The sequence below is a fragment of the Balaenoptera borealis genome (genome assembly GCF_965194805.1).
Source record: "Balaenoptera borealis genome assembly, chromosome: 5".
Classification (NCBI taxonomy): domain Eukaryota; kingdom Metazoa; phylum Chordata; class Mammalia; order Artiodactyla; family Balaenopteridae; genus Balaenoptera; species Balaenoptera borealis.
The window spans coordinates 127424259-127446425 of record NC_138862.1 but is presented as its reverse complement, the minus strand read 5'-3'; the positions used below and the strand labels follow the sequence as shown (position 1 = coordinate 127446425).

Genomic DNA, 22167 nt, shown 5'->3' with positions numbered 1-22167 from the left:
CGGGGCTGCACGCCATTTTTGCACAGCCTGCAAATCAGCAGCCCTGGGGAAGCTGCCCATTTCTGGGAATTGTGCAGAAGGGAAGGGCAGCTCCTGGAATGCAGAGCCATTTCCTCCACATGGGTTGGGTCACCCCCCAATGTATCCTCAGCCCCCTGCACTGGGCACACCCAGACGTCACAGAGATGAGATTAGCTTCCCAGGGCTGATTCAGCTCAATGTGAATGAAAGTCCATTCACTCTCCCAAGAGCTGCATTAATAATGAATGTGTCCCCCTCTTCCAGCTTCATTTACCAGACAACTTGTAGTTTGACAGATGGGGTTAGGGGAGATCTTTAAAATAATTAGTATGGAACTAGAGAAGCAAAAAGCAGTGAAAAGTAAACCTTCAATTAAGTTGGTGGCATCTTTGGGAGAGGCTCTGGGTTGACCACTGCCACAGCTCCTATAGTCAGAGAAGGTGAAGAGTGCCCTATGGGTTACGAGTCACAAAGACAGTCAAAGAAAAGTCCTGTGATGTTGCAAAACTAATGACCGAAAGAATTCTAGGCAGTGCAACACGACGGTTCCAAGCCTGACCTTCAGTGTCTGATCATTCCCCTGCCGATGGCCACTAAATAGTGGCAGTTGTTACTGCTGTGTAGCCTCTTCTGGGCACCTTTTCTTGTGGCTAGGACTATGACACCGCTTTGGAAGTGGTGCTGGGGGGATGGGGAGCACGGAGAGGCCAGGAAGCCTGTGAGCCCCTTGACAGTGTCTGCAGCCAAAGCCATTTCTTTTACCATGTGCCCACTTAGAAAAATGGGCAGTGTTCTGGGCTATTCTTTTGGAAAACAAGCTCTGTAGAAGCCCTAGAAACTGGGAACTTGGGGAGAAGGCGACAGATTTGGTAAGAGATAATAACCAGTGGGCACTGCTGTTTTGGGGGGCTGCTGGGGCCCCTGCTGTCCTAGGATTTGTTACTGTGTCGGGTCCTCCAGCAGCCCTGTGCATTCAGGTGCTCTCAGGGCCATGGGTGGGGCAAGCAGGGGTCCAGATCACTAGGCTCTACCACATTGGAGGGAGCCCAGGGGCCCAGCTGCTTTGCACATCAGTGCAGATATGCCCTCACTGGGGGGCCCTCCAGGTTTTTTTCCCCCCACTGGGACTGTAATTACACATTCTTGAGGTCCTGTTCTGTTTTATAGATGGGGAAACTGAGGCTCCCTGACGTTAAGAAACTCACTCCACATCACACAGGGAGTCCGTATCAGAGACACAAGTGGAACTCAAGCTGCCTGAGTCCAAGGCTATGACTGACACTCCACCCCAAGCTGCCCCCCTGAGAACAGAGGGGGCTTTGCACAAGGCTTCCCAGGAGGTCTCAGGAACCCCCTCCAAGCACACTTTGAAAATTGCTGGGTGACAAGGTTATTCTGGGGTCATGGGTCCGCCCAGCCCCCCTTCCCCACTTCCTAGGGGCACGAGCCTACGCCTGTCAGAAGGGAGGGTGTCACGCCCTGCTTATAAGGGCCAGTATGGAGTAGTCAGCGAATACACCCTGAGGTTCCCACGTGTTGGGCCCTGCCTGGCCCTGTGAGAGGTCAAGAGAATGAGGACACGTGGCTGTTGTCCTCTTGGAGCTCCCCAGTTGCTGGGAAGACGAAATCTGCCATTCAGGAAACAACTTCAAACCAAGCAGGCTGGTGCTAATCGTGGGGAGAGAAAGGGAGCAAAAGACAGCCACCAAAAAAGCTTATTTCTCAGCTGAAAGATGCCTAAAGTTTTCGTATACACGTCATTAAAATCGTCGAGGCCGCCGTGATACTGCCTTTTATAAAGAAGTTTCCAGTATGAGCCGGGGTTTGGGTTGCTCGTGCACTGGGAAGGGCTCTGGGAGCGGTGGTTGCCATGGGAACCAGCGCTCAGCCGCCGCCTCCTCCGCCCAGGGGCTGCGGTTCCAAAAGTTGGTTTCTGAGTGGAGCGGGCTGCCTGGAACCTCAGAGCCATTTCCCATGGAAACAATGTTCTAAATGATGGGTGACGTTGCCACACGAGCCTATTTAATCCGACTGCAAGGGAGCTGAGGTGGCAGCGGGGCTTCTGATGGGGGCGGGGGAGGAGGCTGGGAACCGCGGAGCCTCAGAGTGGAGGGAGGGAGCCTGCGGGTCCGCCTCTTCTGGGAACAAAGTAAACAAGGCGAGAGAACAAACTTTTGAGCACCTTCTTTAAGCTGGGCTCGTCTCATACATTTTAATTTCCCGCTTAGAGCAATCCTGCAAAGGATGATTCTCTAACCAACTCCATCTTTCAAGTAAAAAACCTGAGGCTGTGAAAGGTTAACTCGCCCAAGGTCGCTCAGCTGGTGGGTGGGAGAGTATCAGGCACGGAAAATTGGTGGCGAGACTTTAAAGGGAGCCCCGGGCCCACCACCTTATTCCACCCTCCCACCTCGAAGGGGCCATCTGTGACCCCCAAATGGTGAAGAAGCAGCGTTCTAGAATGACCTCCAAGGTGCTGTCTAGTTGAATAGACTGGAGAGGAGAGGGAAGTCGTAAATGAAAACAGTTTGCTCCTTAAGCACCGACCAACTTTTTATCCTGTGGTGACTTTCGTCATAGCCTCTGGTGACTTTAAAAATTCTTTCTCCACACCACGTGAGATCAGCCGATTTTGTAGGAGTGTGGTGCACGCCCCTTGGCATTTTGACTGCCTTCCCTGTTTACAAAGACATCATTTTAGTCAGGGATTATTTCGGGGGAGGTTGAAGACTGGAAAAACACGTGCATCAAGAGAAGATCTGCCCGAGAGCCCTTATAGATGGAGGGGTTTTCTGGACTCATGGTCCCGACTTTGTAAACCTGGGCTCACACTTGCTTCCAGGAAGGGTCTTATCTGTGCAATCGGTCTGACTTGGGAGAAGGAGGGAGACAGTCCCAAGGCCTGGCTGGGAGAGCTGCCCCCGAGCCCTCTGCGTGGGGAGACCAGTGCCGTGGCTGGTGGGTTGTCTGACGGTTGTTCAGAAAGGCCATTGTTGGGCCCCCAGTTCCTGTAGCTGACGTCTGTCCTTGCTCATGCGGTGCCGGGCCTTGGTGATCCAGGGAGGGACGAGATGCAGCCCCGCCCTGTTGTGCACAGTTAAGTACAGAAGACTTCAAGTGTGGTGGTGGCCTCTGCACCAGGAACTGCGGGGCACGGGGTCGAAGGGGGTGCCTCCCGGGAGGCGATTCCTGGGCCTGGGCCTGACCCGTGAAGAGGTGTGCGCTCTCCCCAGGGCCCCAGTAGGAGGTGGGGTGGGCAGAGGGCTCCACGGGACCACAGGGCACACTGGGGAACACAGAGTTGCTTGGGAGAGAGTAGTGTGAGAGGCTGCAGCATGGGTCCCACTGGAGAGGTCAGCGATGGCAGCCAGTGACTGCCTCGAATGTCCAGTGAAGGGGCAAGGACTTGACCCATCAGCCATGGGAAGCACTAAAGCGTTTCTCCCCACGAGGGACCCAGTCCAATGTTTGTGTTAACCGTGCATTCTAACCCTGTTCCATTGAGTCTGAGGTGGGAGGGAACCCCAAATGGGCCCCCCGTGGTCTCTCAGGGCGCAACTCCTGAGTGCAGGGCACTGTGAAAGGAAATCGGCCCTCATCTGACCATTTCCTGCCAGCTGCCTTGCTTGGCAAGCAGAGGGCGATTTTTTTCAAGTCCCCAGGTGATCCTGCTGTGGGTGGTCTGAGCACCGCCTCAAAGGTTGGTCCTCTCTCATATTTACTAGTGTATTTCTTATCTTGTTTTATTTTGAGAAGAAAATCAAGGGAAACGATTTTCCTTCCCGATACCTTCCCACCCACTTAGTATTTTTTTATTCACATTGCTGCCAGCGAGAAGGGAAGGGAGCTTTCATTTTTATTTATTTTAATTTTTTTTATTGAGGTATAGTTGATTTACAATATTATATTAGCTTCATGTGTACAACATAGTGATTCAAATTTTTTATCTGTTATACTCCATTTTAAATTATTATAAAATATTGGCTATATTCCCTGTGCTATACATCATATCCTTGGAGCTTATTTATTTTATACATAGTTTATATCTTCTTGGAAGGGAGCTTTAAAAACAGCCTCTTTCATAGGCAGACACGTTCACGCTGGCTTAGTGTCACCATCCTCCCCAGGCTAGGACAGCGGTTAAGGAGGAGCAGCAAGGAGCTGACATCAAGCTCCCCTGACCCAAGAGACAAAGAAGAGAGGGAGCTGGCCCATACCCTCCTCCCCTCATTTTTGTCTCCCTCCCCTCCCCTCCCCTCTGGCTCCTTTGGACCACCAGCTCTGTCACGTGGGAGAGCTCAGTGTGTTGCAGGCTCAGGTTAACCCCACTGTCATCCCCACCTAGGGGGGATGGGGGAACCAGATGCTGTGGCTCAGCTGACGCCTGGTCCTTCTATCCTGCACCAGAGGACCTTAAATCCCCACTCGAAGGAGAGGAAATCATACATTTTCAGGTGGCCCGAACATTTTATTTGGTGGGAACATTTTAATACCGTTCAGCTTTTCTGATACACAAATAGAACACATGCTTGTTGTAGAAAATTGAAAATCTGAGAAAGTGTCCCAAAGCCTCCCGGAGAGACAGCTACGTGCCAATCCTCTCTATGCCTAGAACCACCCTAGACATGTAGATTCATAGATGGTAGCTTCATGGAAGTGTAATCATATGTACTTGCTGATTTGCAGCCTGGCTTTTTTTTTTTTTTTTTTTCATGTATATTATAAACCTTTTCTAGGCTAGGGAATATCGTCCTTCTGAATGGCCTTTTAGTATTGCATTGTATGGATAAACTTTTCTTTAACTGGCCCCCCAGTATTTAAGTTATTTCATTTTTACCCCTGTTCTTAACATCTTTGTACACTTGTCTGATTACCTCCTTAGACTACATTCTCACATGTGGTATAGCTCTGAGAGAGGATATGTCCGTTTTAAATTCTGATGTATTTATGCAAGTGTATTCTCAGTCCAGTTTGGACAGATTTACATTCTCACTCACAATGTATGAAAGCGCCTACTTCCCCCCCCACTGCAGGGAAACCCTAAATGTCAACATCAAGCTTCAGTAACTGCAAAAGATTATGCAATGACTCTCGCCTATAGCCCCATGCAAATCAGCGTGGCCACATAACCTACGTTTGTGTCTAACATCCTTTCTGTTGAAATCTAGAATGGAGGACTCTTTTAGAGCTAAGAACTCTTAGCTGAAAACCCAGCCCTTTAATCTATTAGGTAAGGAAACTATGGCTCAGTCAGTGGCCTTCCCGAGCAGCAGTGATTGCACACAGGACACACAGCTTGTTGTCCCCCGGCATGCTGCCCGCCCCCCTGCCCTTCTATGAGCCCTGAAGCTACCCAGGGATGGCCCTACCACAGGTGGTTTGTGCTTTTCCCTAGTTAGCAGCTTAGGTCCCTGGCAACACCCTCAAATTGTTCTTTAGGTGACTGTCCTCCCTCATCCCCCACCAGTGTTTAGCCTTATATATAAGGCTAAACCTCCTCCTTCTGGAAACTCTGGGCTTCCATCACTGTGACAGATCCTGGTTTCCCTCCTATTTTTCTGAGTGCTCCTTCCATGCTCCCTGCCCGCTTCTCCTCGTTGGTACTTTGTGATGCAGTTTCCAAAGGTCACTCTTCACTTCTCTGCCATCACCTCTACACAGTCAGTCCTTATCTGTTCAGGCTCAATTGCTCTTTAGGATCCTGGTCCCATATTTCCAGCCCCTGCCTAGTCAGCTTAGCTCAACGTTTCTCAGCCTTGGCACTATGGACATTTTAGGATGGTTAATTATGTGTTCTGGGGGTGTTTTCCTGGGCATTATAGGATCTTTAGCAGCATCCCTGGCCTCTGCCGACTAGATGCCGGTAGCACCCCCTTGGTTTTGGCAACCCAAAATATTTCCAGACATTGCAAATATCCCTGGGGAACAAAATTGCCCCTGGTTGAGAACCACTGCCTTAACTGGACTCAGCGTCATCAAAATAAAACTTATCCCTGATCCTTCTCTTCTTCCTCCCCAACTAAAAGAGGGGTTGACCAGATGTCACGAGAGTCTAACACGACTTTTTGCATGATAGAGGGCAAGGAGATCAGAGAACAGAGCCAGGATCACAGAATTCTGAGAGTTGGAAGGGGCTCAGAGACGCTGAGCTCAGCTGTGCTAAGCTGTTGTGACCCTCTTTTCCTTTAAGCTCAGACAGCCTCCCATTCTTCTCAGCACCACAGTCCAATGACCAGAGTTGATGTGAAAGGCGAACCTCCTTGCCCTCCCTGCTCAGACTAACGCCCACGTGTTTAACTGTACAGGACTAGGGCGGAATTTGATGGTGGAAAAACTTCGTTGACATGGCCTTTGGCTGGTTAAAGGCCGTGTAGCATTATATCCCCAAGACGGGGCCTGGCACATAGTTGACATTCAGTAAATGGTTGAATAAATCATTTTAACAGTTATTGTCTCTGGGTGAGGGACCTGGGGTAGCACTTTTCTCTTGCATGTCTTCATTTTCAAAACTTTCTACAACTGGGAGTATTTGTTACTCTGTAAGAAAGGAGGAAACCCCGTGAATATTTTCCCCTGAGTCAGAGAAGAAGAAGCCCCCTGTCTCATTCCACATATCTTGCCTCCCCAGGTCTGACCTACCAGCAACATGGCGACCAGTGCCGTCCCCAGCGACAACCTCCCCACGTACAAGCTGGTGGTGGTGGGAGACGGGGGTGTGGGCAAGAGCGCCCTCACCATCCAGTTTTTCCAGAAGATCTTTGTGCCTGACTATGACCCCACCATCGAAGACTCCTACCTGAAGCATACAGAGATCGACAACCAGTGGGCCATCTTGGACGGTGAGACTCGATGGCAGCCCTGCCTGTGGGTGGGGCGTTAACGCGGGGGTCAGGGAAAGTCGATAGGCTTCAGCAGGGCATGCCAGTTTCTTCTGTGTTGCCATTATGGGATGGTTGGTATAAGGCTGTGTATGTTTTCCAGGGTGAATTCTGAACAACTTTGTGGAAACCAAAATGTGTATTCAACAAAGAGGCAAGGCTAGAATCAAGCCAACTCAGTGATGTCATGTTTGTTATTTCTCTCTCATCAGAAGCTCTGATTAACATTTATAGATGTCTCTAGCTAATTAAAAAGGGGGAAATCAATTTTTTCTCTTAATAAACATAGTTTATTTGATAATTGTCCCTGGGGCGGGGTGGGGAATCTTGATCTGACATTGTGTTTCTAGTTTAGTCTAAGTTGGTCTGGAGTAGCAGTTCTCAAAGTGTGGTAGCCAGGCCAGCTGCAGGGGCACCAGCAGGAAACTTAATCAGAAATGAAAACCCTCAAGCCCTACCAGTTCAGAAATTCTGAGGGTGGAGCCCAGCAACCTGTGTTTTAACAAGCCCTTCAGGTGATGAATTTAGAGAACCACTGTTCTAGATTCTTACTGATTCTTACTTTATACCGTCTGAGTCTCGAAACAAAGAGCTATTAATCATAGAATGTCATTCTAGGAGGGGAGCCTTGAAAACCACTGGGATACAAGTCCTCTATCAGACATGTGATTTGCAAATGTTTTTTCCTAGTCTTTGGCTTGTTTTTTATTCTTTTAACAGTGTCTTTCAAAGACGAGAGTTTTTAATTTTGATGAAGTTCAGTTTATCAGTTTGTTCTTTTAGGTGACTCTCCACCCTGCTTCTGGTGTTGTGTCTGAGAGATCTTTGCCTGACCCAAGGTCACAAAGGTTTTCTCCTATGTTTTCTTTTAGAAGTTTAATGGTTTTAGGTTTTACATTTAAGTTTATGATCTACCCTGAATTAATTTTTGTATATGGTATGAGGTATGGGACAAAGTTCATCTTTTTGGTATATGGATATGCAGTTGTCCCAGCACTATTTGTTGAAAAGATTGTCCTTTCCCCACTGAATTGCCTTTTTTGTACCTTTGATGAAAATTGATTGTCCATATATTCTATTTGATCTATTGTCTGTCTTAACACCAATAGAACACTGTCTTGGTACCTGTAGCTTTATAATAAGTCTTGAGATCAGGTACTGTTAAATCTCCAACTTCATTCTTTTTCAAAGTTGTTTTGGCTAGCCTAGGTCCTTTGCATTTCCGTATGAATTTTAGAATCAGTTAAATTCTAAAATTCTAGATTTTGATTGAGATTGTGTTGATTCATATTCGTATGGATGAATAGGAGGAGAATTGGCATCCTAACAATGTTGAGCCTTCCAACCCATGAACACAGTATCTCTCTCCATTTATTTAAGTCTTCTTTAATTCTTTAATTCACTTATCAATTGTTTTGTAGTTTTGAGTGCATAGGCATTTTACATATTTTGTCAGATTTATACCTACCTCTGTATTATAAATGATACTGTTTTTTAAATTTCAGTTTTCAATTGTTTATTGCTAGTATATAGAAATACAATAGAATTTTATATATTGTAACTTGCAGCCTTGCTAATTACTTATTAGTGCTAGTGGCTTTTTTGTAGATTCTATTGGGTTTTCTGCAGAGATGATCATGTCTGTGAGTAAAGATAGTTTTACTTCTTCCTTTCCAATCTGGATGACTTCTATTTCTTTTTCTTGCCTTATTTCATTGACTTAAAGACATACTTGTCTTGTTCTTGATCTTCAGGAGAAAGCTTTCAGTCTTTCAGCATTAAGTATAATGTTAGCTGTAGGGTTTTTATAGATGCCCTTTATCACGTCAAGGAAGTTGCTTTCTGTTCCTAGTTTGCTGAGAGTTTTTGTCAGGAATGAATGTTGGATATCGTCACATGCTTTTTCTGTGTCTATTGAGATAATCATATGGGTTTTTCTTTTTTAGTCTTTAATATGGTAAATTACATTGATTAATTTTTCTAATGTTAAACCAAGATTGTATTCCTGGGATAAACCCCACTTGGTCATGATACATTATCTTTTTATATATTGTTGGCTTTGATTTGTTAAAAGCTTTTTAGAATTGTTGAGTCTATGTTCTTTTTTTAAAATAAATTTATTTTATTTATTTTATTTTTGGCTGCGTTGGGTCCTCGTTGCTGCGCACAGGCTTTCCCTAGTTGTGGCGAGCAGGGGCTACTCTTCGCTGCGGTGCACAGGCCTCTCACTGCAGTGGCCTCTCTTTGTCTCGGAGCACAGGCTCCAGGCGTGCGGGCCTCAGCAGTTGTGGCACGTGGGCTCAGTAGCTGCGGCTCGCGGGCTCTAGAGCACAGGCTCAGCAGTTGTGGCGCACAGGCTTAGTTGCTCTGTGGCTTGTGGGATCCTCCTGGACCAGGGCTCAAACCCGTGTCCCCTGCATTGGCAGGCCCACTCCCAACCACTGCACTGACAGTGAAGCCCCATCTGTGTTCTTGAGAGATGTTGGTTGGTAGTTTTATTGTAATGTCTGAGTAATTCTGGCTTTATAGAATGACTTGGGAAGTATTCTCTCTTTTTCAATTTTCTGGAAGAATTTGAATGACACTGGTATTACTTCTTCCTTAAATGTTTAGTAGAATTCACCTATGAAGACATCTGGGCTTGGAGTTTTCTTAGTGGGAAGGTTTTTAACTGCAAATTCAATTTCTTTAATAGATATAGGGCTATTCAGGTTATCTATTTCTTCTCCAGTGAGCTTTTGTAGTTTGTGCCTTTCAGAAACTTGATCGGTTCATCAGAGTTATCAAATTTATTGGCATCAAGTTCATAATATTCTCTTATTATCCTTTTATATTCCGTAGGATTTGTAGTGATGTTACCTCTCTCATTTTTGATATTGGTAATTTGTGTCTTCTCTTTTTTCCTAATCAGGCTGGCTAGAGATTTATCAATGTCATTGATTTTCACAAAGAACCAGTCCGTTGATTTTTCCCATTTAATTCTATTGATTTCCATTCTTATGTTTATTGTTTCCTTTTGCCTTCCTACTTTGGATTTAATTTGCTCTAATTTTTCTAACATCTTAAAGTGGAAGCTGATGTCATTGATTTGAACATTTCTTCTTTAATAAGATATTCATTTTGGTGCTATAAATTCCCCCTAACTACTCATTTAGCTGTATCCCACAAATTTTAATATGTTGTGTTTTCATTTTCATTAGGTTAAAAATACTTTCTAAGTTCCCTTTTGATATCTTCTTTGACCCTTAGGTTATTTAGAAGTGTTTATTTAGTTGCAACTATTTAGGAATTTTCCAGAGATCTTTCTGTCATCGATTGCTATTTTAATTTCATTGTGTCAGAAAACATACAGTATATTATTTGAATTCTTTAAAACTTATTGAGGCTTGTTTTATGACTCAGGATATGGTCTATCTTGGTAAATATTCCATGTGCACATGAAAAGAATGTGTATTCCACTATGTTGGGTGGGGTGTTCTATGAATGTCAACCAGATCAAGCTGGCAGTGTTCTCTAAGTCTTCTGTATCCTTACTGATCTTCTGTCTACTTGTACTGTCAATTATTGAGAGAGGGGTGTTGAATTTCACAGTTTAATTGTGGACTTGCCTATTTTTTTCCTTTTAGTTCGATCAGTTTTTGCTGCATGTATTTTGACACTCTGTTGTTAAGTGCATAAATGTTCAGGATGGATCATCTTCTTGATGAATTGACCTTTTTATTTTTATAAAATGACATTCTTTATCCCTGGGTTTCAACACTGTGGCCTAGAAGCTCTCTCAGGGCAGTAAGCTGGGAAGCTGAACGTTCATAGGTGCCTTTCCCTGTTTTTTGTTTGTTTGTTTGTTTGTTTTGGCCTCGGCTTGCAGGATCTCAGTTCCCCAACCAGGGATTGAACCCAGGCCACAGCAGTGAAAGCCCAGAATCCTAACCACTAGGCCACCAGGGAACTGCCATGCCTTCCCCTATTTTGTATCCCATCTCTCAGGGGTCACCATCCTTTGTTGCCTGATGTCCAGTGTCTTGAAATCCAGTTTCATATATTTTGTCTGTTTTTTGGTTGTTTAGGTGAGAAGGTAAATCTGGTCCCCAGTACTCCATCTTGGCCAGAACCAGAACCAAATCATCACTCTAAAAAAATAGAACAACTTTGTGTATATACTTAAAAAAACACTGACTTGTACACTTTAAAAGGGCAAATATTATGGTATTTGAATTTGATTTAATTAATTCTAAAAAGCATCCCTTAGGGTTTGTCTGCCGCCCTGGAACTTGGAACCGTTCCACCAGGTGCCAAGCACATTCTCACCTTGGGGATTTGTGTCTGGTGTTCTCTCTGCCCAGCACTTTCTTCCTGCAGAAAGACAGTCTCCTTCATTTAGCTCTCCGTTCAAGTGTCCCTTTGTCCGAGAGGTCTTCCCCACACTAGTACCCACCACACCCCTGTCACTTCTGTCCCCTTGCCTAACTGTTTTTCTTTATTCTACCTTTTACTGTTGAACATATATTTATATGTGTTCAATATATTTATTTGTTTGTTTGAGTTTCTGTCACTCCCCACTAAAAAGTAAATTTATGAGAGCAGGGACTTTATTTTATTTACTGCTACATTCTCAACCTCTAGAATACTGCTTGGCTCATAGTAGGTCCTCAGTAAATGTCTGTGGAATGAGTGAACGAATGAGTCCTGAGCAATATATGTGCAATCATAGGTTTGATGTGCTAGCTATATTATTTGGCAACTGACATCAAAATAAATATATATAACCATTGAAATTAAAAACATTTGTGCACTTTCTAAAATCATCTCACGCATCACCCATTTGAATATATACCACTCTTTGGGATATACTGAGTTAAAGAAATGTAAACAGTTTCTTTACTGCAGGGCTTGAAAGAACTTTCAATATACAAACATATGTTATAAGTATATTGGAAGAATATATTGTCCTTAGGGTTTCCCAAAGGACCGTTTTTTTGCACATCATTCTGGGCTAGTTCCACAGAAAACATTCTGAAAAGCATTGCATAATGCATGTAAGAGAGTAATGTCATGCCTGGTTCAATAAATATTATTTCTATCTACTGCCATATTAACTTCTCTAACTTTTTTTTTTTAAATGGTAGAGATATTTTTTTAATGTTTATTTATTTATTTATTATTTATTTGGCTGCACCGGCTCCTTACCACATGGCTCCTGAGTTGCTGCAGGTGGGCTCCTTAGTTGCGGCATGCAGGCTCCTTAGTTGTAGCATGCAAACTCTTAGTTGCGGCATGCATGTGGGATCTAGTTCCCTGACCAGGGATTGAACCCGGGCCCCCTGCATTGGGAGCACGGAGTCTTAACCACTGCACCACCAGGCAAGTCCCTCTAACATTTTTTATAAGTAACTTTGGATATTAGATTACCCAAAGTTGTTTCTAGAAAAAAAGTTTTTTTTTCCTCAAGAGTGGTTTTAGGAAGATTTGGGGATAACATTTATAGCAGTGGAGGAAGCAGGGCCACAGCATTACTTTATAAGCGTGAATTTGCAGAGCTTGTGTTCTGAAGCTCCTGGGCTCCCCTTAGGTGCTACACCTCTGATACTGCCCCCAGAATCAGGCCTGATTTAGGGCATTGCCCACCCAGGCCTGCCTCAGGAGTAGATACTGGATTCCCAGATTAGCACACTTCTCTACTCAATTAGGTCTTGTTTTAAGAAAAGAAAGGCTTAAAGCATTACAGCTAAATACTAATTAGTCTGGCATTTAAAAGGATGTCCCATATTTGGGGAACTTTAATCAAAGGCTGGTTGTATTCAGGCTTGGGTGTAACTCTGACCCCTACTGGGGCTGAGCTCTCCTGGGGTTGTTGGCTGCCCTGGGGTGGACGGGCCTATCCCTGACATCCTGCTTCCCTGGAGCCCACAGCATCCTGGGGGAGGCGCTAAGCCTGGGATGCCTGCCAGGCACTCTGGACTCTGGGGTTTCTCTTCTTCCAAATTCAGAAAGAGCAAAACATGGCAGCTTGATAATGATGATGAACAGGAGGAGACAATAATGATATCTGTTGGGCAGTCACTGTGTGGAAGGCCCATGCTATGTACTTTTCATCCTTACAAACACTATTATGGTAGCTACTTTTGTTATCACTATAAAAATAAAGCACGGAGGGAGTCACACAGCCAGCAACGGTTTCAACTTCCCTTTGTCTCCTATACTCTCCATCAGTGTGGCTGGGTGGGAAAACCTCTCCCACCTCACACAGTTAGTTGGTCCCTGTGCCTCTGGGAATGGAGTTGAAATCCCAGGGAGAAGGGGGCGTGGCCTGGATTATCAGGGTCGGCAGACACACGCACCTGCCCTTCCAGCTCCTTGCCCAAGGTCTTCAGAGGACCAGGGGCTCCAGTTCTGATCTGAATCTCAGAGCAGAGATGCTCAAGCTTGCTCAGGGGGCCTTCTCTCTGGTTTCCACACTGAAGAGTCTCACAGTCTTCCCACTTACAAACCTATTTCTTGTTGTCTTTCAAGGGGTCTCATTGCCCTGGTGCTTGCAGAATCTACAGGAGATGGCCGACCTCAGGGGCCAGCAGCCAGGCTCCCCAGTGTCTGTGGGGCCCCCCAACTTTGGAGCAAGCCTGCTCTGTGTTCTTTCCCACAAGGGTTCGGGACCTTTGTCTCACCTTCCAGTGTTAAGGGCCCAACTCTGGGGACATCGCCTCCTCATCATCGGGGTCCCACCTCTGTGCTGTGGGGCTGCATCGGCTCCCCCTCTCCCTCTTCGGGGGTCTGTGACTTTGGACCCCCGTCACCCTGTCTGTCAGCTGTATGACTCCCCGTAACCCAGTTCTCCGGCTTCATGAATCAGGAAGACCCGAGCCTTAGTCAAAGTCCTGGAGTTCTGTGTTTGTTTTTGTTTCTGTTTTTATTGTGGTAAAATATACGTAATTGTAAAACTGACCATCTTAAGCATGTTTAAGTGGACAGTTCTGTGGCATTCAGTACATTCATATTGTTCTGCAACCATCACCCCCATCCATCTTCAGAACATTTTCATCTCCTCCAGCTGAAAACCTGTACCTGCCAAACAACAGCTCCTATTCCCCATCATCCCTAGCCCCCGGCAACGCCCATTCTACTTTCTGTCTCTATGGTTTTGACTACCCTAGGGACCTCGTACGAGTGGAATCATACAATATCTCTCTGTGACTGGCTTATTTCACTTACCACATGGTTCACCCATGTTACAACCTGTGCCAGAATTCCCTTCCTTTTTAAGACTGAATAATATTCCATTTTATGCATCTACCACATTTTGTTGAGCCTTTCATCCGGCAATGGACATTTGCGTTTTGGCCATCGTGAACAATGCCGCTGTGCACGTGGGCGTACAAATATCTGCTCCAGTCCCTGCTTTCACTTCTTTTGTCTTGGAGTGCTTGCCTGCCTGTTCTTCCTGTCTGTTTGGAGCTGGAAGGCTCCTGAGCGCTGTGGTGTCAGCCCCCTTTACTTTACACCTGAGGAAACTGCAGTGCAGATGGAGAAGTGACTTGCCGGGGTCAGACCTCTCTAGAGGCAGAGCCGGGCCTAGGACCTCCTCACTCTGCCAAGTACGTCCCGTCCTGTCAGCCTGCCTCCCCCTCTGGCCCATGCCTCAGGCCTGCAGGGTAGGATGTTGACCAAATCTTCTGCCCACGTAACAATCTGGGCCTTCCCACCCACATGGCTGCCAGCCCCGCCCTCTGCCCAGCCAGCCTCTGGAAGCTGGCATCTTTATTCCATCGTCAGAGGACAGTGGCCTCCGGACACCCCTTCCCACCTAGGGGCTCTTGGGCCCCGCTCTGCAGCCACTCTGTCCCCGGCAAGGGCTCAGTCTCTGCAAAGAGCGAAAACCCTGGCTCCCCTCCTGCACCCTCAGAAGCTGGGACGTTTCCACCCTGGCTTCTGCCCAAACCACAGACACAAGTGCTGTTGTCTTCACCGAGGGGCCCGGACCTGGCTTTTCCCCGAACACTTGAATCCACATTCTTTCTGGGAAGGTGGGGGGAGGAGGACGTGGGTAGGGCAGCAAGAGTACAGGAACACTTACTGAGAGTTTTTTCTGAGCTGGGGGCTTTGCATGGTGGGCTCTATGCTCAGCAGCCCTTAGGCCAGCTTCAGAGTAGACCCCTTCTTGTGGCCCCCACTAAGAGGGGGGTACGGGCAGAGCTGGCCGTCCTTCCACCCGTCCTCCCCTTTCCCTGCCCACAGTGATGTGGGAGGGATTTCCCTCTTTCTTTTCCTTTCTGAGGGAGCATGGCCGCTGGCCTGAGATTATGCAACTCAGCCCTGCAGGCCTCTGCCTGACCCTTTATCTCACCTCCATCAGCCATCACTGCTTTAAGGCTTCCAGTGACGCAGAGCTCACTGATCTCCAAGGTGCCTGGGGCAGTGCTTGCTGGAAGAAAGCCCTCCCTTACCCTGACGGCTGGTCACTGTTGCTCCTCTGCCCTCAGCAGTGTTAGCAGCTACTGCTGGACAGGTGCGGGAGCAGGAGGTCTGGGTTCCCAGGGGGAGGGCTCTTGGGGACACAGGGTAGCAGTGGTGGCAGCAATTTTCCGATGGTACCGAAGTATTTTACCATTTTACCCACTGGTGCAGTAGCACTGGTGTGTACTGGCCGAAGAGCAGCTGTGCTCACCTGTAAAGTGAAGACACTAATCTCAATTTAGCAGGATTGCTACAAGGATGAAATAAAGCAATCCCCGTGAAGCACTTAGCACAGGGTCTGGCCAGTATGCAGCAGTACTACTGTACCAGTGGGTAAAATGGTGAAATACTTTGGTACCATTGTAAAATTGCTGCCAGCGCTGCCACCCTGTGTCCCCAAGAGCCCTCCCCCTGGGAACCCAGACCTCCTGCTCCCACACCTGTCCAGCAGCCGTGATTGGTCGGTCAGGGCCCTGCAGGGGAAGGAACTAAGACTCAGAGGGGTGAAATAACAAGTCCAAGGTCACACAGCTAATTAGCACCCCATTCCCTCTGACCCTGAAGCCAAGGATATCTTGCTCTATGCTCATCTTAGCCCCACTAGGCCAGCCTGGGAGCTGAGGAACTGGCCATCAGCCAGTGACCTAGAGTCGGTTCGGCAGGGTTGAGTGATGAAGGTCTGAGTGCAGCGTGCACCCCTCCCCCTTCAAAGTCACAGCACAGTCTGGGGATCATTCCAAGCTTGTCAGCACCCCAAACCCCAGGTTTTCCTCTTGCTCACCTTGCTGACAATCAGGTCCTAGACTCCTGCAGTGAATTTTGGGTTTTGCCCTGATTTCAGAACTTCGAGTTAATCCCTGTTAGAAGTCACGCGACCAGTCTGCGCTAAGCGCACCAGCCCGGTCAGTAGATTTGAGATCTCACCTGTCTGCCCTTGTGTTGGGTGAGGCTGCCAGCCTGTTGTCACCAGGCCCCAGGTCCGAGTGACTGGGGGCTCCTCTTTCCCTTGGGCACAGACAGCCTCTGGACCAAGACCACCTGCCCTCATCGGTGGGGTCTGTGCCCAAATGGGAGAGAGCCTCATAGCTGCTGACTCCCTAACTATCCCTTAGGGAGTTTGGGATTGACATGTACATGCTGCTATATTTAAAATGGATAACCAACAAGGACCTACGGTATAGCACAGGGAACTCTGCTCAATATCATGTAACAACCTAAAGGGGAAAAGAATTTGAAAAAGAACAGATAGGGCTTCCCTGGTGGCGCAGTGGTTGAGAATCTGCCTGCCAATGCAGGGGACACAGGTTCGAGCCCTGGTCTGGGAAGATCCCACATGCCGCGGAGCAACTAGGCCCGTGAGCCACAATTGCTGAGCCTGCGCGTCTGGAGCCTGTGCTCCGCAACAAGAGAGGCCGCGATAGTGAGAGGCCCGCGCACCGCGATGAAGAGTGTCCCCCACTTGCCGCAACTAGAGAAAGCCCTCGCATAGAAACGAAGACCCAACACAGACATAAATAAATAAATAAATAAAATTTAAAAAAAAAAAAGAAAAAGAACAGATACATGTATATGTATAACTGAATCACTTTGCTGTGCACCTGAAACTAACACAACAGTGTTAATCAACTATACTCCAATATAAAACAAAAAGTTAAAAAAAAAAAAAGAAACATCACAGATTGTATGCTCCTTCAGGAGAGAGACTTTGCCCACCATTGTATCTCTGGTGCCAGCAGCGCCTATTAGGTGCTTAGTTATTGTTTGTTGAGTGAGGGAGGGAATGCAGCACCTTGTGAAGCTCAGCACATAGAAAGCCTCGGTAATGCTTTTGTTGCTAGGGCTGTTCTAATATGATTTATGTTCACAAGGTGGCTTGGTGCTTTCAAGAATAGGTCCTATCACATGTGCAGATGAGGGGTCACTGACGCATCTGCCTGCATCTGGGGAGGTCCAGAGTGAGGCTTAAGCCCCTGCCTTGGAGCTTCCACCTCTCCCCTCCAGCGCTGTGTGGATCGGTCCCCGAGACTTATGCATGTGGGACTGTTCACTAGTTCATTCTAGAAATACTTCTGGGTGCCTGTTGATCTCTTTGGGGCGCTTTGCGTGCAGCAGTTGGTAAAGCCGGGGCCCTGCTCTCATGAAGCTTCTGGTAGAATGGGGGAGACAGGACATAAACGAATATGTACTGTGTCAGGTGGTGATGAATGCTGTGAAGGAGAATGAGGCAAGGTAGAAGGGAATAGACAGTGAGGAAGGGGTTGCTGTCTTATCTGTGCCCATTAGGGAAGGCCTTCCTGATGAGGTGGTGTTGGAACAGAGACCTGAAGGGAAAAGCTGTGCCTGTACCTGGGGCGAGAGAATCTTGTACAGAGAATCAGGTGCAAAGACCCTGAGGCAGGGATGTATTTGGGGAAATCTAGGAGGCTAGAGTGCAGAGGAAGTGAGGGAGAAGCTAATAGGAGACTTCAGGGAGATAGCTAGGGAGCAGTGATCTTCTAGGGCCTTGTAGGGAAAAAAGCCACTGGAGGGTTTTGAGCAGAGGACGGGCATGGTCTGACCGATGTTTAAAAGGCTCACTCTGGCCGTGGTGTGGACAATAGACCAGAGAGGAACCAGGGCAGAACTAGGGAGACCAGTTAAGAGGCTCCTGATGGTAGACTAGGGCATCGATAAAGGAGGTGGTGAGAAGGAGTTAGAGTCTGGATGTATTTTAAGGAGGAAATAACAGAATTTGTTGATGGAGTATGTGGGATGGGGTAGGAGTACGGAGGGAAGAGCCTTTGACCTGGACAACTGGTAGAATAGAGTTACGTTTATCAAGATTAGGAAGACTGATAAATCAACTGTACTTGAATACAATAAATTTTAAAAAAAGGTTAGAAAGACTGGTAAAAGCAAGTTTGAGGGAAAAATTAAGAGTCTAATTTTGGATGTGTTAAATCTGAGATGCCTTTCACACATACAAATAAAAGTCAAACCAGTACCTGGGGTCTGAGTCTGGAGTAAGGGGAGGTGTGGAGGCTGGAGATGGAAACTTGGGAGTTGCCACATAAAGCCATGAGACAGGAGACCTCTGAGGAAGTGAACGTGTTTAGAGACGGGGTCCCGGAACTGAGCGCAGGGACCCACTGATGCTCAGAGAGTGATTAGGGTCAGAGAAGAAGCAAGATAGAGTGACATACCAAGGCCAAGTGCAGAAGGCTCTTCAAAAAGGAGGGAACCATCAAGTGCATCAGCTGCTGGCGAGTGACCCAGTGGGATGAGGACCGTGAAGTGTCCGCTGGATTTAGTGACACGGAGGTCATGGTGACTTGACAAGCTCAGCTTTGATAGAGTGGCCCGATTACAGTGGGTTCAAGAGAGAGTGGAGAAGAGGAAGGGCAGGCAGTAAAAACAGATCAGTCAAGGAGTGTGGCTGTAAAGAGGACTAGAGAAATGGACAGCAGCTGGGAGGTGTGAGACACCTTCCAAATAGGCAAATCCAGAAAGACAGAAAGGAGATGAGTGGCTTGGGGACTGGGGGGAGGGGCTTTTTATTTTTAATTTTTTCGCCTTTATCTTTGTTCATTTTTTTTAAGGTGAAAGAAATTATACCATGTTTACATACTGGTGGAAATGAACCAATAGGGAAATGGATGATGCAGGAGGGGGAGGGGACAAAATAGTAGCAACGTCCTTCCATGGGTGACGGGCACAGGATCCAGTGGGCAGCTGGAGGGATGGCCTTGGTCAGGAGTAGGCCGGGGCGTTCACCGCAGAGAGGGGAAGGCGCAGCACGCATTTCAGAGAAGGGAGGTGGGTTTTTTCCTTCAAAATTTAGATACAATTCACATGTAAAATCCCCCCCTTTTAAAGTGTACAGTTCAGTGGCTGAGAGTATATACAGAAAGGCGTGCAATCACAAACTGCTGATAGATTTCACAGATCAGCACGCACTACAATCACCACTGTCTCATCCTCAGCCTTTTCATCACCCTCCAGAAAACTCACACCCGTCATCCGTCATTCCCCCCACCCTCCCCTCCCTCCAGCCCCCAAGCCACTCATCTCCTTTCTGTCTTTATGGATTTGCCTATTCTGGACATCTCACATATGTGGAATCACAGAACATGTGACCTTTGTGTCTGGCTTCTGTCCTCTAGCACAGTGCTTTCAAGGTTCATCCATGTTGTAGCGTGTCTCAGAATTTCATTCCTTCTTACATGTGAATAATATTCTAGTACAGCTGATCCTCGAACAACGTGGGGTTAGGGGTACCGACCTCCCTCGCAGTTGAAAATCTGCGTATAACTTTTGACTCCCCGGAAACTTAACTACTAATAGCCTGCTACTGATCAAAGCCTTTACCAATAACATAAACTGTCGATTAGCATGTATTTTATATGTTATATATATTATATACTGTATTTTTACAATAAAGTAAGCTAAAGAAAATGTTATTAAGCAAATCATAAGGAAGAGAAAATACATTTACAGTACTGTACTGTATTTATCGATACCATAAGTTTATGTCATCTGTTTATATCTGTCTGTCGGTACCTACATCACTTTTGTCTTATAGGATACAAAGCACTGTAGATATTATATGTGTTACTAACACTAAACATCAAAAATGAAAGGATAATATGAAAAAAGTTCATATTTATACACAGGTATAATGATTCATGCATTGATAACAAAGAAGCAGCGACATGAGCACTTTATGGTAACCTAGTGTAACCGATACAATTGTTTCCCAGCAGCCTAGCTTTTACACTAATGAATGAATCGTTATAAAGTTTTTACAGCATACAGTATTACAGTCATATTCATAATACAGTACTGGAAACACTGTTACATTTTTTTAGAAACCACTTACTTGTGATGATAGACTGATATGCAGTTTCTCTAATTACAGTCTGAGGCGGGGAAGAGATATATTGTGCAGTTATGTAATTCTTTGAAAGCAAAGTTATAAAACAATAAGAAAACTAACAGATTAGTAATTTTAAATATCACTCACTTTATGCCTACTGTAAGGATAGGCTATCCACTTCAGTACAAGTCTTGCACACGATGTTCTACACATATATATATATATTTTTAAAATTTTATTTATTTATTTATTTATTCTTGGCTGTGTTGGGTCTTCGTTTCTGTGCGAGGGCTTTCTCCGGTTGCGGCGAGCGGGGTCCACTCTTCATCGCGGTGCGCGGGCCTCTTCACTATCACGGCCTCTCTTGTTGCGGAGCACAGGCTCCAGACACGCAGGCTCAGTGGTTGTGGCTCACGGGCCTAGTTGCTCCACGGCATGTGGGATCTTCCCAGACCAGGGCTCGAACCCGTGTCCCCTGCATTGGCAGGCAGATTCTCAACCACTGCGCCACCAGGGAAGCCCCACACATATATTTTTGTATATTTACTTATTTATTTATTTTAAACTTCAGCTTTCTTTTTTTTAAATTTTATTTATTTTTGGCTGCGTTGGGTCTTCATTGCTGCGCACAGGCTTTCTCTAGTTGTGGTGCGTGGGGGCTACTCTTTGTTGCAGTGCACAGGTTTCTCATTGCGGTGGCTTCTCTTGTTGCAGAGCACAGGCTCTAGGCACACGGGCTTCAGTAGTTGTGGCTTGCAGGCTCTAGAGCGCAGACTCAGTAGTTGTGGTGCATGGGCTTAGGTGCTCCACAGCATGTGAGATCTTCCCGGACCAGGGCTCAAACCCATGTCCCTTGCATTGGCAGGAGGATTCCTAACCACTGCGCCACCAGGGAAGCCCTTTGTATATTTATTGAAAAGAATCCCCGTATAAATGGTATAAATAGACCTGCTCAGTTCAAACCTGTGCTGTTCAAGGGTCAGCTGTATATGGAGGGACGACATTTTGTTTATCCATCCATCAGTTGATGGACGCTTGGGTTGTTGCCACTTTGGGTCTATGATGAATAATGCTGCTGTGGGCATTGGTGTGCCAGTTTTTGTGCGGACATGTGTTTTCAGTTCTCTTGGGTACACCCCTGGGAGCGGAATTGCTGGGTCGTGTGGTAACTCTGTTTAACATTTTGAGGAACTGCAAAACTGTTTTCTAAAGTGGCTGTCTCATTTTACTTTCCTCACCTGCAGCGTATGAGGCTTCTGCTGTCTCCAGGGCAGGTTGGTTTGGAAACTTGTGGAGTTTAGCTCCTGATAATCTGTTTCTGATCCTCAGCTGGGGGTGGAGGCTTGAGGAGAGAGGAAGCGGTGGGAAATGGTGACCTGGGAATGGAGGGACCGGTTGGGGATGTGTTTAGATTTACTGGGTGTTCTAAGGGTGCCCTGCAAGCTGCTCTAAGGGAACCAGGCCAGCTCAGCCGAGCTCTCTCCTCCTGGCTCCACGTGGCTGCCCAGGGGCAGATGTGGAGTAGGTGAACGGTTTGGGGTGACCAGGTGGGGGTGGGGGGAGGAGGCATAGCCTCCAGGCCTTTGTCTTCCATCCCCACAAACCTCAGGTGTTCCGTCCTCACCCCTCCTTTTAGGCCTGCCCCTCTCCACAGGCCTTGGGGACACTGCTGCCAGCTCCTCACTCAGGGCCTGGCAGCGCCGGGCCGGGACCCAGACACGCTTGGGTTCAGATCATGCCTCTGCTGCTCATCAGCAGTAGGAAGCTGAGCAGGTCCCAACCCTGCCCTGCCTCAGTTTCTCCCCTTGTAAAATTCCCCCCCTCCCCACAGTGGTGGTGAGGTGGAAATGGGGTCTCAGGCCAGTGTTTCGCCTCCCTGTTCCTCTCCATGGCCAGGCCCCTCCTAGGCCCCCGTCTGTCTCTGGGATGCTCCTGGGTCCCTGGTTACACAGGTGAGCCCCACTG

The 22167-nt window shown here is 47.0% G+C and overlaps 1 protein-coding gene across 4 annotated transcripts in view; it reads left to right on the top strand.

Moving 5' to 3' along the window:
* The window catches only part of MRAS (muscle RAS oncogene homolog), a 60544-nt gene that overhangs the window by 18306 nt on the left and 20071 nt on the right, over positions 1 to 22167 (top strand). For all 4 annotated transcript variants that reach the window (XM_082393709.1, XM_082393707.1, XM_082393706.1 and 1 more), the window contains one exon: positions 6650 to 6860. In XM_082393709.1, coding sequence (XP_082249835.1) covers positions 6668 to 6860 — 193 coding nt within the window. In that variant the 5' untranslated portion in view covers positions 6650 to 6667. The remainder of the gene's footprint in view (positions 1 to 6649; positions 6861 to 22167) is intronic.